The following is a 14,172-nucleotide window of genomic DNA, read 5'->3' on the forward strand; positions in this document are numbered from 1 at the left end:
GCGCCGCAAATGGCGGAGGCGCGCTCACGTCTACAGACTGGGGCGGGAGAGCCGGTCAAGACCAGCACAGGACGGGTCAACGTCCTGCCAAAGAAGAGAGCAGCGTGAGGAAGAAGATTCATTGGCCGCAAAAATAAAACAGGGCGGGAGGGGTGGTGTCTCAATGGAGATGGAAGGCGCTTGAGATACACAAACAGAGCCCAGAAATTCGATGAGCGCACCACAACCACAACAAAATGACAAGACGCGCGTTGAGTGGGCTGGGTAGACACGGCCAGGCGTGAGGTATTGACCCAGGGGTAAAAGTATCAATACCGGATGCGATGCGCATTCAAAATATGCACTGCCACGTCCCGGAAGTCGGTCGCCGGACCAGTCACTGGCTGCCCTTTCGAAACTTCCACTCGAGTTCACATCAAGTCTTGAAGGGTGTGTAAAAGCAGCTCCAAGATCGCTCATCACCCCAAAGGCCACAACGACACGGTGCACACCCGTCCCCGACCCCATCCATCACCGACAACTCACACGAATAGTCCCGCCTCTCGCCTCAGTGGCACTGCCATTCAGAGCGCGCCCCAGACCGAGATAGCGAGCAAGAGAGAGAGAGACAGAGAGAGGAAGAAGACGCATCCGCCCACCACACACACACACACACAGAGACAGCAGTGCGTCACTGACATACCTTTTGTTGTTGTTGGTCTTTTTGGTTCCTTTTTTTTTGCTTTTGAGCGAAAACCCAAAGCAAAAGGAAAAAATGAAGCAAAAAGGCTGACCAAAGTGCCCACACACACACACACACACACACACACACTCTACTGTACAGTGTGTACAGCTTAGGAAAGAAAGCAGTCAAAGGATACTCATGGATTTGAATAGCTGGGGATGGAAAAATAAGAAAGTTCTTTTACAAATCAGATCTGAAAGCAATAAGTAAAATACTTTCTGGAACCGAGTCGATGCTTGCGCGCATGCATCATCACGAGCGCAGACGTCCGTCCGCTGCTGCTGCTGCTTTTAAGACAACAAAAACAAAACGATACACCAACCAGTCATGAATGTCCTTACCACAGCCACCAGCCAGCCAAGGGGCCGTTGTTCCATTGTTCGACGAGCGCTTGGAGCACTTCTGTTCGAGTCAAACTCGGCACCATGGCCCGGGTTCTGCCCACGGCGCAAGCATTGCACGCCGAGGCTGTCAGCAGCACGGCCATTCGCTTGAGCTGGCAAAGTCCCGATGTGTCTTTGTCCTCAAAATATGTCCTGCGTTACTCCTATCGAATTTTTCGTCGGCGCCAGGTGCACACCCACTGCCGGCACCCCCCTCCCCCCCCGTGGACTGGTTGCCTCCCGTGACCGGCTTTGCACAGCTCATTCGACTCATGGCTAGGGCGCCCCCGAGTTTGCGCTGGCTTACACCCAGGACGATGTGTATCACGACCATGTCGTGCAGGGACTTCGTGCTTACACTACCTATGAATTTTACGTCCAAACATTCACCAACCAGCTGGGCGTGGCTGCCGATGATGCCCAGTGGCCCTGCACACCGACTGTCACAGCTCAAACCAAGGCCGCAGTGCGTCCCTCGCCCTCGCTGTACCCCAGACGCGCTCGCGCTCAAGCATCTCTCTGCGCCCGATGCTTCCCTCCTTTTCGTCGCCCTATCTGTACACCCACACACTTGCCCAATCCGCACCATAGGTACCCTCGGCCTCGCCGACGCAGCTGCGCTTCCTCGTCGTAGACATGCACCACCTTGAAATCGCTTGGCAGCCTCCGCCACACCATCATCAGGACTCACTTGAAGGCTACAAGTACGGGATGCATCCATGAAGCCAAAGACTTGCTTGCGTTTACGCACATCGGCGTGCTCCTCGTTCGCAGGTACCCTCTCATCTGATTCTCGCTTCACATGCGCAGATTGTTTATGGATGTGCAGGATAGTGAGGAATTTACTGAGATCAATTTGCCGGCCTCACAAACCTTGTACACTGCCAATCACTTGCGGCCCGGGACAACCTACCGCTTTCAAGGTATTTATCCCAGTTCTCAAGAGAACACGCGCAATCGAAGCACGACTACGAGCGGCCTTGTCTCACGACGCAGTGCTCGCTGGCTCCCATCATAGTCCTTGCCTTCAACGCGGCTGGTGAAGGCCCCACTGGACCCATCATCAGCAAGCGAACACGCCTACCTCGTAGTCAGAGCTTTACCAGTGGTCAGTGGCTGTGACAGCCTTGATGACACGGTGTCCTGTACACTGGGCACACCGGCTCCCTTTTCTCACACACTGGATCCCATGCCACTCATGGACAGGCCAGCAAGATGATTGGTCCCTGGATCCCGATCACGTAGAGGGCAGCGAAGTTGTACAGAACCAGGTGGGCTTGTTGGCGATGTCTGTCAACCGAGTCAAACGCCCGCGACACTCACCTGACCCTGTGCGTCTGAAAGAAACCACCCAGCCCTCCCCCATCGTCACGCCCTCAGCCAAAAGGTAAGATGGTCACCCCCACCTTTGCTTTCCAGCCGTCTCTCATCCTCAAACTTGTATCGCATGCTTCATTTTTTGTACCCCACACCACGATCGGCAGCGCTCGGCGTGAGCCACAGCACCAAAGGCAGCTTTGTTCTTGCGCACCCCGTGTCGGTACGCCAGATAGACCAGCAGCTCTGGCTGGATCCCTGTCGTCTTGATGTTCACAGTTTTGCTCCAATTTTTTTCTGGCAGACTCAAACCAAATCGGTTCCGGCCAAGCCGGCCTCGAGTCAAGAAAGCCCCAACCAACGCGTGGCCCCACCTCGTCGACGCCTCAATGATGCTTGGGTTGTGCCGACCGTGGCAAAAGCTCAAGCTAATTGCGTGGGCCCGGCCAAACCCTCTGCGGATGTGGGATTGACGCCAGCTACACCGACACCCATGTAAGCCCAACACACTGGCCAGTTTATGGGCTGCTCACTTTTTGTTCAAGCAAGCATACATTCACATGTTCCTCATGGCCACATTCCGCCAGGTTGCAAACCCAAACATCTTTTTCCATTTTGCCTGGTGCTGCCAAGGCCGCCACGCTGTCCCGTGCGTACGTTTCAAGATTGGGCAATCTTTTTTTCTTCTTGTGCCTCTTTTTTTTCTTGTGCTACTGTCAGTCTGCCACGAGATGACCCAAGTTATGTCTGCACAGGGTGATTAAGCCTGCGCATTCGGAGCGCTCCCCGCCGAGTGATTTGCCGCGGCGGCGGCTCGTCGATCCTTCAAGCGTCCTGCGAAGCAATGCCAGCAGCAATCAAGGCAGCTTGGAGAGGATCGAGGGTGAGAGTATCTGGAGAGCCGTCCGCGTGCCGGGTCGTATGGGTTTGTGGATCGACTCAAATGTGACATCGTTACCTCTGCAACTGAACCTTGTCGGCAGTGGGGGCCGGTGTTAGCCGTGGTATTCCGCTCAGAGGCAGTGTTGATAGCCCGCCCGTGACACCGACTGTGAGTTGTTGGCGCCTGAGAGTGTTTTTGGTCATGTGGACCCCTGGTTTCCTCACCCTGCGCTGTGGTAGAACGTGGGTGCCGTGCAAGCCCAACCAGCCGACGCAGCATCAGAGCAAGCCCAGCCCCATCCAGCGCTTACCCAGTATGCCGCTGTTTCTTTGCTCCTCTTTCTCTCTTTTGACAAAATATCGTTTGCCACCGAGGTCCAAGACTTGCTGATGAAATTTGTGGGCTAGGCAGCACAGGCCCCATCCGGCCCCCCTGACACCCAGTCAACCGAATAACTTTGCACACGGTAAGCTGCAGCGTCACCGTGGGGCTGTGTTGAGGCCGGTTATATGCCGCCAAACAACTTCGAGGGAGGTGGCCCGAAGAGGGGGCCTCTTGGGACATTAAACTAAGCTGTAACTGATTGGGGGTAGATGACACGGAGATGATGCTCGCAACCCTGGGCAACGGCAAGGCGACGATCCGAGGCAAACGTCATGCGGTGCGCAAGACTTTGGAGCGCATCAATTCCGTACGCCAGGCACGACAGCAGGACGACCTGAGTCGGGTCTTCGACGACGAAGTCCAAAACCAACGCATCGTCATCTACACCACCAGTACAACTGCCATTCGAGAGACACACATCCACTGCGAAGCTGTTAAAGCCGTATGATTTGAGCGGGGTTGTGCCACGCGTTGTTCTGTCCCTCGGCTAACCTCATGCGTGCAATGATTCTCTTTTTAGTTATTCTACCGTCTCAGGCTTAAAGTGACTCTCAAGAATATAGCCATGGACAAGCAGGTTTGCACCGTCCGCCTTGTTGCCTGTGCGTGTGTATGTGTGACGATCAAACCTCTCGTCACGCTGCCGTCTTGACACTCAGGCATGCCCCTTTCTGTATTGCACGGCGTAGGCGGCCGACGAACTACGTCGGCGTGCCCCCGGTGCCAAGCCACCGCAAGTGTTTGTGGCTGGCACGCATTTTGGCGATTGGGAGCAGGTGGAACGCATGGCCGAGCAAGGTACCTTGCAGCGCCAATTGCAGGGCTACGCCGAGCGGCCACTGGAGGACTGCAGAACGTGTGGCGGCGAGGGTTACGTCCTCTGCACTTGGTAGGAGCAAGCGGGCAATTTGAGTTGGAATCAACGGGAACACGATGATCGCAACGCATGGCATTCACGGCGGTTGCGTGACCCATAGGTGTCAAGGGACAAAGCGCTCGTTACGACACGGTTTTGCACACGACACAAAGTCGAGTTCCCTCAAATGCACTGCATGCAATGAGCTCGCCCTTCAGGTCCGCCAGGCTTGGTTGCAATGCCCCCAGGGAATTTCGCCTGCCTCACACAAGGCTTTCTGGTGATTCGGCTCTCGTAGCGTTGCCCAGACTGTTAGCTCCCAAGAGGTTGCGTGTTACTTCATGATAGGCTGGCTTATCCCGAATCAACTTTATTTGACTGAGCTTTTCTCCCACTGCCTAAGTGGCCCCTGATTGTCGCAACTCGAGTATCGGGCATGTCCCGTAACTTTTGGGCATGGAGCCAGAGATGATCAAGGAAAATATTGGTGTTTAAGAACACCGGGTTTTAGTGTAAAGGTGAGGAAGGGCAATGTCGTCCCTTTCCCCAAGGCGAGAAAGATTATATGGAAAAAAAAGGGAAAAGGCCAATTTAGGCACGCTCGCCACGGATGCGGCGGGCCAGCTGGATGTCCTTGGGCATGATGGTGACACGCTTGGCGTGGATGGCGCAGAGGTTGGTGTCCTCGAAAAGGCCAACGAGGTAAGCCTCAGCGGCCTCTTGGAGGGCAGCGACAGCAGTCGACTGGAAGCGGAGATCAGTCTTGAAGTCCTGGGCAATCTCGCGAACGAGGCGCTGGAAGGGGAGCTTGCGGATCAGGAGCTCGGTCGACTTCTGGTAGCGACGGATCTCACGAAGAGCGACGGTACCGGGGCGGAAGCGATGGGGCTTCTTGACACCGCCGGTGGCGGGGGCCGACTTGCGGGCGGCCTTGGTGGCGAGCTGCTTGCGCGGGGCCTTGCCACCGGTGGACTTGCGGGCGGTCTGCTTCGTACGAGCCATTGTGAACTTATTCCAAGAGAGAGGAAGAAGAAAAATGTCTCTTCCACCCCGTCCCGCCCGTCAAGTGGAGAGAGAGAGAGAGAGAGAGCGCGAGAGCAAGAGAGAGAGAGCGTAACGGTCACAAAGCCGTTACATGCGCCATGTAAGTAAAACACAGTAAGGGTTCCCTCTTGATTTATCGTACAAGTGTGAGGGGACTTTTTCACAGGGGACTGTCTAGTGTATAGAAACAGAAACCAAAAACGCTCAAAAGCCTGTTTTGGGTGCTGTTGAACGTCTCTCTCTCTCGCACACACACACACACACACACACACACACACACACACACACACACACACACACACACACACACACACACACTGACGGCGAGAGGGAAAAGTCCCGAGGGGACGCGCGCCTTGCGGGTGGATGTGACGTTGGCGGGCCGGGAGGTGGCATTTTTTTCTTTTAACCAAGAAAGACCAACATCATGCCTCCCAAGGCTTCCAAGAAGGGCGAGAAGAAGGCCGGCAAGGCCAAGGCCGTCGGCGAGAAGGGTCGCAAGAAGCGCCGCAAGGAGTCTTACTCCATCTACATCTTCAAGGTCCTGAAGCAGGTGCACTCCGATACCGGTGTCTCCTCCAAGGCCATGTCCATCCTCAACTCGTTCGTCAACGACCTCTTTGAGCGCATTGCCAACGAGTCGTCCCGTCTGGCCAAGTACAACGGCAAGTCCACCATCTCGTCCCGCGAGATCCAGACCGCCGTCCGCCTCTTGCTCCCCGGTGAGCTGGCCAAGCACGCCGTCTCTGAGGGCACCAAGGCCGTCACCAAGTACACCAGCAGCAAGTAAACTCGCTTCTGCATTGGAACGACACTATCAAAGCGCAGCGTGATCTTTATGAAGGCGCCTGCAGCCATTTACACCTCATAACCAAAAAACCGGTGTTTCTAAACACCACAAATCCCATGATCATCTCTCGACGGGCTGCCGACAGCCCTAGAATGTTATAAAACCATTTTTTATTTAATTTTGTCTCTTACCAAAGCAAAGTCTGAGAAGAAGAGTCGGATGAGAGCAAGCACCCCTCTTTCTCATTTACATGTGAATGGCGGCGCGCAGCCAGCTGAATGAAACCCTCGAAAGCGCACAGGCGGCAAGCGCAAGGGCCCGGCGCTCTCATGCCTCAGCACGAACGTAGTGACGATACCCACGTCCTATTGGAAAAAATCTATTGACAACGTATGTTCTGGACAAAATTTCCATCCTCGAAGTTTCACTTTTTTTTAGAGAGAGAGAAAAAGTGAGAGAGATTCAATCGCGCGCTGGCGGCGGCGGCGGCTCATCCAATGCCGTATCGGTGCACTGGCGACTGTATGCTGCCCGTCTACTGGACTGCTTGAGCCTTGTGTAACCCTCCTCTGCTGTGTCGATGTGATTATTATCGTATCTCCTCGAGCTGTGTCCTTGTACCAACCGAAACTCGTCGCGCTTGCTAACACGTGCTGCTGTGGCTCGGTGGGCTCAGGAACGATGGCGGCTCGATTGGGTTTGAGTGCGGTGTGCCGCCGGGCCACGCAGGCCTGGGGTGCACGTGCGGCTATGCAGCAGCAAGTTCGAACGGCTGCTGCTGGCCCCACCTTTGCGTACCAGGACCTGTTTGAGACGGCGGGTCCCCTCGGCACGCCCTACCGCAAACTCTCGGACCAGGGCGTTGAGACGATCACCGTGGATGGTCAGGAGGTCCTACGGGTCGCCCCCGAGGCCCTGACGCTCCTATCTGAGCAAGCCATGATTGACATTGCCCACCTCCTGCGCCCTGGCCACCTGCAACAGCTGCGCAAGATTCTCGACGACCCCGAGTCCTCAAAGAATGACCGTTTTGTGGCCCTGGAACTGCTCAAGAACGCCCAGATTGCCGCGGGCATGGTGCTTCCCGGATGCCAGGACACCGGCACCGCCATCTGCATTGGCAAGAAGGGCCAACACGTCTGGTCGACCGGTGATGATGGCGAGGCTCTCTCTCGTGGCGTTTTCAATGCCTACACCCGCCGCAACCTCCGCTACTCCCAGGTTGCCCCGCTGGACATGTTTCAGGAGAAGAACACGGGCAGTAACCTGCCAGCCCAAATTGAGCTCTACTCGACGCCTGGCAACGAGTACCACTTTCAGGTCAGCAGCAAGATTTGTCGACTTGCGGTTTCGCAGATCCTTCCCCCTTTTCCATCCTTCCTGCTGTCCTTCGAGTCGGTGGTGTAAACCCGCCTGGACTTTCAACTCTCACCGAGCTGTCTGTCGTTGCGTTGGGTTCAGTTTATGGCCAAGGGCGGTGGCTCGGCCAACAAGACCTTTTTGTTCCAGCAGACCAAGGCCGTTTTGAACGAGAAGAAGCTCGAGCAATTCCTCGAGGAGAAGATCAAGACCCTGGGCACTGCCGGTAAGGTTTCTCAACAGCCGACTGCATGTCACCATGGCTGTATGTTGCATTGGCACGGTCTCATCTACCCTGATTGCCACTTTCATTTGTCTCATTCTCTCGCTCGTTTGCTGCCTCGGGCCAGCTTGTCCTCCATATCACTTGGCGATTGTTATTGGCGGTCTTTCCGCGGAGATGAACCTCAAGACTGTCAAGATGGCAAGCACTCGCTACTACGACAACCTGCACACGAGGTGTGTGTCCCGTTGACCCAATTATTTCAGTTGTTGCTTGTTTATCGACCCACCTCACCTCCTAACAACCTGCTTGCCCGTCCCTCGCTACTGCGCGCTTTTTCGCGGCACGGCGTGTACCTCAACCTCAGCGGCAACGAGATGGGCCGTGCCTTCCGTGATCTTGAATGGGAGGAGCGCATCCACAAGCTGACTCAGAACCTGGGCATTGGTGCACAGTTTGGTGGCAAATACTTTTGCCACGATGTGCGCGTCATTCGCCTGCCACGCCACGGTGCCTCGTGTCCCATTGGCATTGGTGTCTCGTGCTCGGCTGATCGTCAGGTTTGCGCTCTCCCGCTTACCCCACGACCCTTGTCTAGATTTTGGCCCACTGCCCTCGCACCCCTAACGACTTTATCTCTTTGTTCGTTGCGCCTGGCCGTGATGCTGGCTAGGCTCTTGGCAAGATCACGAAGGAGGGCGTTTTCATCGAGGCGCTCGAGACAAACCCGGGCCAGTACCTGCCCGAGGTCACGGAATCAGACCTGGGGGATAAGGCCGAGGTCGTAAAGATCAATCTGAACCAACCCATGGAAGACATTCGCAAGCAACTGTCGTCCTATCCCATCCGGTCCGAACAAAGAAGCTCGTCTTTTGATTTGCTTCTTCATATTTTTTTGTTTAACTTTCACGCCACGGGTGCTATATATTTGGACGCCGCATTTCTCACGACACGCCGTCTGCTTGTTGCCACCTAGCACGCGTCTGTCGCTGACTGGCAAACTGATTGTTGCTCGTGACATTGCTCATGCCAAGCTCCAGGAGCGTATCGACTCTGGCGAGGGTCTGCCCGACTACATCAAGAACCACATCATTTACTACGGTACTGCCTGCATTGCGTTGCTTCCCGCGCTCTAACATCCATCCCCCGCATGTCCCTCACAAGAACTGCGGGCATGCCTGGTCACATGGTGGCGACGGTCGATAGCTGGCCCTGCCAAGACACCCGAGGGGTACGCATCGGGCAGCTTTGGACCCACTACAGCTGGCCGCATGGATTCATACGTCGGTCCCTTCATGGAGAACGGTGGCTCCTTTATCACCTTGGCCAAGGGTAACCGCAGCAAGCAGGTGGGTGTTACCAGCCAAGTGTGCAAATCTGGTCTGATCTGTTGCAAACAGTCTTCTCACGCCGTGTTGTGCCCCTTTTGCCTCCTCTTTTGCAGGTGACCAACGCCTGCAAGGCCAATGGTGGTTTTTACCTGGGCTCCATCGGCGGTCCTGCTGCCATTCTGGCCCTCAACAGCATCAAGAACGTCCAAGTTAAGGAGTACCCCGAGTTGGGCATGGAGGCCATCTGGGAGATTGATGTTGAGGACTTTCCCGCTTTCATCGTCGTGGATGATAAGGGCAATGACTTTTTCCAGGAATGGAGTCTCTAAGTCTCAAGCATGGACCGCACATAGCCTTCTATTGAAATTGACGCCTCTGCTACTCATGGCCTATGCAACAGGCGTCATGGACAAGTGCTTGTGCGAGCTGCTGCTTTGTTTCCCCTCAATCGAAGATCCGAGCCTGGTCTCATGTAAATTTCATCGGTCAAGAAACTAGGGACGCCCCCTCGGCGCCTGCACCAAGGGGGGGGTGTCCGCCTATAGCTGATTGTTCTCCATCACTTCGAGCAACGTCGACGCGTGATGCACAGCGCGCACAAGAAGTTCATACTCCTGGTCGGCCAGGTCAAAAAGCCCCTATCGTCAGGCATGCCCAGCATGTGAGCGTGCTCAATCGCTTGCAAAGCGAGGTCGCATCTCTAGGGGCGCTCGGCTACGAACTAGCTCACCTGCTGGGCCGTGGTAGTGGGTTTGATGGCACGAATGGCTTCATATTTTTCTTTTTGCTCCTCCAGGAAGAGGATCATCTTGGCCAGGCCACGAAGGCGGTGCGTGCCTTGCTCAAGCTTGATTTGGACAGCGCCAACGGGAGCATTTGCCAACGTGTGGTCAGTCATTGCGGCCTCCAAGACGGCAAAGTAGAGCATGAGCTGTAAATCTTGCACTTGATATGGCTGCTCCAATCGTGGCAAGGCCGCCATGTTACTAAGGCGCGTTGCGGGGGGGGTGGCGGTGAGCACGTTGGCATGGCACGCGACTCTTGTACAAACGAGTTTCGTGGCTGAGCCAAGCTTTGGTATTCTTACCGCTGAAAGCCAAGGCGTTTGAAGAGCTGAGACAGGCCTGCTGGGATTGGCGGGACTTCCAGGATGAGAGCATCGTCTGGGTTGTTGGTTGCAACAAAGCCGTAGTCCAGGAGCAGCTTGGTGTTAGTACGCGAGGCGGCGCGCGAGGTATACTGGGCCAGCAGCTCCTCGCCAGCGTCGAGGTCCCGGGTGGTCTCGCACACAAAGTTGGCATTGACACCCTCTCCCTCGTCGGTCGTCCGGCATACCACGTTGAGCAAGGCCGGATCCATATCTACACAAGCAGAGGCCGGGAGTTGTGCCGTCACACGACCCGTCGTTCGTGATGCAGAGGCCAAATGACAGGTGAGCTGTCAGGGCGACAAACCTGTGTTGATGAGATCAGCGCCGGGGACAAGAGCCATGGCATGCTGCCACTCGGCCATGGCATCCCGAATGGCTACGCGATGACTGCGTGAGCGAAGCAGAAAATGGGCATGCGCAAACTGCGACCTACAAATGCAGCTCAGCAGAGTGAGCTCAGCTAAGAGGGTTTCACGGTGGTGGCGGGGGCAGGTGGATGAGGACGAGCAAAGGGATACCACGTCATGTTTTGAGCAATCCAGGCCACGGCATCACCGCCAGTGGGGGCCATGGTGGCCGCCATCTTGACAATGTCAGTCATACTCTAAAGCATCGGAGACGTGCACGAAAAACTCGTGAGATGGCGAGGAGGGGGTGCGTCCACCGCCAAGGCCTGATGCCACCCACCATGGAGAGTGAATAGTTTCGTGCTTGCAGGGCAGCCACAATAGGCATGGCAGTATAAGGTCTGATCTCGTCTGCGGACAGTTCCAGGAGACCCGGGTCGGTGGAAGGCAAAATGGCAAGATAGGGGGCCCAAGGGTCCTGGGTAGCATGCGGGTTGTAGAGGAGATGGGCCAGAAAGCCAGTGAAGATGTCGAGGTCGCTGAGCTCATACAGCGCGTCCCACAGACGTCCCGTCTCCACGTCCAGGAGCGCATGCTCGGCCGTAATGAGGCTGCGCAGGGGCACACTTAGCACGACTGTGCCTTCGCCAAGCGCGGCAGCAGCTTTGAGACCGCGTTGCGGCCCAAGATAGCCATCATCTCCTCCACTGGCTGCATGCGTCGATGTCACCTCAACCTCAGGGTGCCATACCAAGCCCTGGTCTTGACTCCATTGCATAAAGCCCTCCACCACCGCCGTCGTCTCCCCACCGGTCGTCGCCTCGGCACCAACGCCAACGACCGCCAACAGGGCGACCAGCACCACCGTCGCCGTCATGCGTCCCAGCACCGGCTGACCAGTCGGGCCCATTCCTCCGGTTATTGCAGCGGCTTGGTCCAGTTGTTGTCGTTTTATTAACCTCATTCAGCTAATATATCGCAGAGAGAGAGAGAGAGAGAGAGAGAGAGAGAGAGAGAGAGAGAGAGAGAGAGAGAGAGAGAGAGAAAGAGAGAGAAGAGAGAAGAGAGATAATTTATCTGACAATTGCCTTCGCGCACCGATTCACACACACACACACACACACACGGACACGTGTGGGGCGGGATGGCGGGATTGATGACCGTGTCGTGGGCGGCGGCCGAGTTGCGGGCGGCGGTAGTGGGGGCTTTGAGTGGGGGTGGGGGTGAGGATGTGGTGGAGAGGGGGGAGGAGGCAGTGGTGCCGGTGATGGATGCGAGTGAGGTGCCTGCTGATGCGCATGTCGTCCTGCTGCTGGGTGAGGGCAACTTTTCATTCGCGCGTGCGTTGGCTGAGCTGCTGCGGCAACACAAGCAGTACCGCGAGCCTGCCTTGTCCCACCCGGGCAATGCCAACGTCCAGCCCAATGCCGATCAAATTGCTCGAGAACATGCCCAAGACCAAGCGTAAGTTTTGCGAGCTCTCGCCTTTGGAGAGGAGGCTTTTGCCACCTACCTGCGACCCAAACCCAACACTGATGCTCCGCTCTTTTGCGCGCATAGACGAGCAAGACTGCTCAATGAGTTTCTTGGACAAGATGCCGTGCCCTTGCTGGACCGAATTCTTGTCATTGCAACCTCTTTCGACTCTCAAAAAGAGGTCTTGGAGAAATATCCCGAGAGCCGGCCCATTCTCGACTTTCTCGAAAACCAGCCCTGCTTTCGCGTGCGTCTCCGGCCCCCAGCAGTGGCGAATGTTGGGAAAACACACACACACACACACACACACACACACACACACACACACACACACACACACACACCGACGGCCCATCCTCTGCGGGTCGTCTCACCTCACCTTGGGCCTCCTGGCTTAATGTCCCTATGCACTCTCCGACTTTAGGTGTTGCACTGCATCAACGCGTGGCAAGTGCATCAACATTTTGCCAACATCTCTCTGCATCACATTGGCTGGAACCATCCCCACTTGGGTTCGCCGCCCCCTCCCTTCCATCCCACCCCAGCCTCAGTCTTTTTGCCACCCAGCTCGCACCGTCCCGCATCTCACCACGCACCACGGCTCGCTCCGGCTGAGGTAGGCCAGGAGGACTTCCGCCTTCATCGATTTTTGATGTCGCACCTTTTTGAAAGTCTGCAGCAAACACTCCCGCAGGACGGCCGGGTCACCGTGAGCCTCGTCGAGGGTCAAGTCGATCGCTGGGACATTATCCACCAAGCTGCACAAAAGTCCTTTGAGCTGGTTCTACGGGTATGTTTACATCGCGTTTCTGTGCCACTTGGCCCAGGCCCGCAGGCTCACCCTCAATTGTGGTTTCAATTTCTTTGTTTCCCCCGATTCTTCCTTTTTCTACACCTTAGGATCGCTTTTTGCCGCGCGCTTGGCCCGGCTACGAAACTAAGCGCAACCGAAATGCCCAGTCGTTTCAAAATCGCCACACACAGCTTCATCACCGCAACGACATGCGCAGCAATCTGCTCGCCTTTGCGCGGCGGGCTGCCCCTGTTGATGCTGCTCCGGCCCCGGCCCCCGTCGCCACGGCTCCGGCGGCAGCAACAGAAGCGACGGGATCAGAGCACGCTTGCCAGCACTGTGGCAAAATCTTTACGTCGGCGCGTGGCGTCAAGACGCATACGCGCCAAGTTCACGAACTGCAAAAGTACAAGAATTGGCAACCCGACCGGTAGGTAGCCTACACACGACTTGGATGCTCTTTCAAACCAGACCCCTCATCTCACGTGGCCCCCACCTTTGCTTGGATCCGACAAATGCAGGACAGCAAACTTGCCCTGCCCCAGCTGCGACAAGTTGTTTACTGATGACGTTGCGCTGTGGCAACACCGTGTCGCCAAGCACTCTGCCCATGTGGCTGAAGGCCCCCGTGTATGTTGTTCCCGGCCATAACTTGTACTGGCGTCTCTTTGCAATGCACCCAAACACTTGCTTTCGGACGTCTGACGCGGCACCTTTTTTTTTTTTTTTTTTGCAATGCCAACGATTCCGCTGTCCACAGGGCCCAGTCACAGAAAGCATTGCCCAGGCGCTCACTTCTCCCGATGTGCACTGGATCCCTTGTCCCGTTTGTGGACAAGCCATTCCTGATCATTGGCCGATGGAGCAACATTTGGAGATGCTCAAGCCCCTGGTCGGGCAGCGAGCGGCCTGCCTGCAGTGCGATCGGGTGTTTACGGAACATCGAGCTTTGGCACAGCACCTCAACTTTTGCCGCACGCCTGACAGCGCGCGGCCACAGGAGCTGATTCAGGCCAGTCGTCGCTTTCGAAAAGTCGGCCCACAGTCAGCTACCAGCCTTGCAACGGAGCCGCAATAAGCGCCAGCCCTGCTCGACTTGCAAAGGGATTGGT

The 14,172-nt window shown here is 56.1% G+C and overlaps 6 protein-coding genes across 6 annotated transcripts; 4 read left to right on the forward strand and 2 right to left on the reverse strand.

Moving 5' to 3' along the window:
- Positions 1-1,149: 1,149 nt before the first annotated feature.
- MONBRDRAFT_25420 (uncharacterized protein) lies at positions 1,150-4,584 on the forward strand (the record flags this gene model as incomplete). Its single annotated transcript, XM_001745735.1, has 14 exons — positions 1,150-1,296; positions 1,388-1,573; positions 1,699-1,811; positions 1,918-2,030; positions 2,126-2,215; positions 2,314-2,378; positions 2,452-2,494; positions 2,592-2,647; positions 2,729-2,919; positions 3,012-3,077; positions 3,547-3,620; positions 3,901-4,133; positions 4,212-4,268; positions 4,381-4,584. The coding sequence occupies 14 exons, from the start codon at positions 1,150-1,152 to the stop codon at positions 4,582-4,584; spliced, it is 1,638 nt and encodes a 545-aa protein (XP_001745787.1).
- A 554-nt stretch (positions 4,585-5,138) lies between these two features.
- MONBRDRAFT_21514 (uncharacterized protein) lies at positions 5,139-5,549 on the reverse strand (the record flags this gene model as incomplete). Its single annotated transcript, XM_001745873.1, has 1 exon — positions 5,139-5,549. The coding sequence occupies one exon, from the start codon at positions 5,547-5,549 to the stop codon at positions 5,139-5,141; it is 411 nt and encodes a 136-aa protein (XP_001745925.1).
- A 469-nt stretch (positions 5,550-6,018) lies between these two features.
- On the forward strand, positions 6,019-6,381 carry MONBRDRAFT_21515 (uncharacterized protein; the record flags this gene model as incomplete). The annotated part of the gene is made up of 1 exon (XM_001745736.1): positions 6,019-6,381. One exon carries the CDS (start codon positions 6,019-6,021, stop codon positions 6,379-6,381), a length of 363 nt encoding a protein of 120 aa, XP_001745788.1.
- A 676-nt stretch (positions 6,382-7,057) lies between these two features.
- Positions 7,058-9,759, forward strand: MONBRDRAFT_37063 (uncharacterized protein). Its single transcript, XM_001745737.1, has 8 exons — positions 7,058-7,701; positions 7,843-7,966; positions 8,091-8,199; positions 8,331-8,523; positions 8,637-8,812; positions 8,940-9,064; positions 9,170-9,312; positions 9,408-9,759. Exons 1-8 carry the CDS (start codon positions 7,063-7,065, stop codon positions 9,621-9,623), a joined length of 1,725 nt encoding a protein of 574 aa, XP_001745789.1. The 5' UTR covers positions 7,058-7,062; the 3' UTR covers positions 9,624-9,759.
- A 74-nt stretch (positions 9,760-9,833) lies between these two features.
- Positions 9,834-11,701, reverse strand: MONBRDRAFT_25424 (uncharacterized protein; the record flags this gene model as incomplete). The annotated part of the gene is made up of 6 exons (XM_001745874.1): positions 9,834-9,932; positions 10,025-10,280; positions 10,382-10,655; positions 10,749-10,873; positions 10,963-11,048; positions 11,132-11,701. The coding sequence occupies 6 exons, from the start codon at positions 11,699-11,701 to the stop codon at positions 9,834-9,836; spliced, it is 1,410 nt and encodes a 469-aa protein (XP_001745926.1).
- Positions 11,702-11,935: 234 nt separating this feature from the next.
- MONBRDRAFT_25425 (uncharacterized protein) lies at positions 11,936-14,138 on the forward strand (the record flags this gene model as incomplete). The annotated part of the gene is made up of 7 exons (XM_001745738.1): positions 11,936-12,255; positions 12,352-12,514; positions 12,692-12,779; positions 12,888-13,057; positions 13,168-13,490; positions 13,582-13,690; positions 13,821-14,138. 7 exons carry the CDS (start codon positions 11,936-11,938, stop codon positions 14,136-14,138), a joined length of 1,491 nt encoding a protein of 496 aa, XP_001745790.1.
- Positions 14,139-14,172: the final 34 nt, after the last annotated feature.

This window comes from Monosiga brevicollis, genomic scaffold (genome assembly GCF_000002865.3).
Source record: "Monosiga brevicollis MX1 MONBRscaffold_10 genomic scaffold, whole genome shotgun sequence".
NCBI lineage: Eukaryota > Choanoflagellata > Craspedida > Salpingoecidae > Monosiga > Monosiga brevicollis.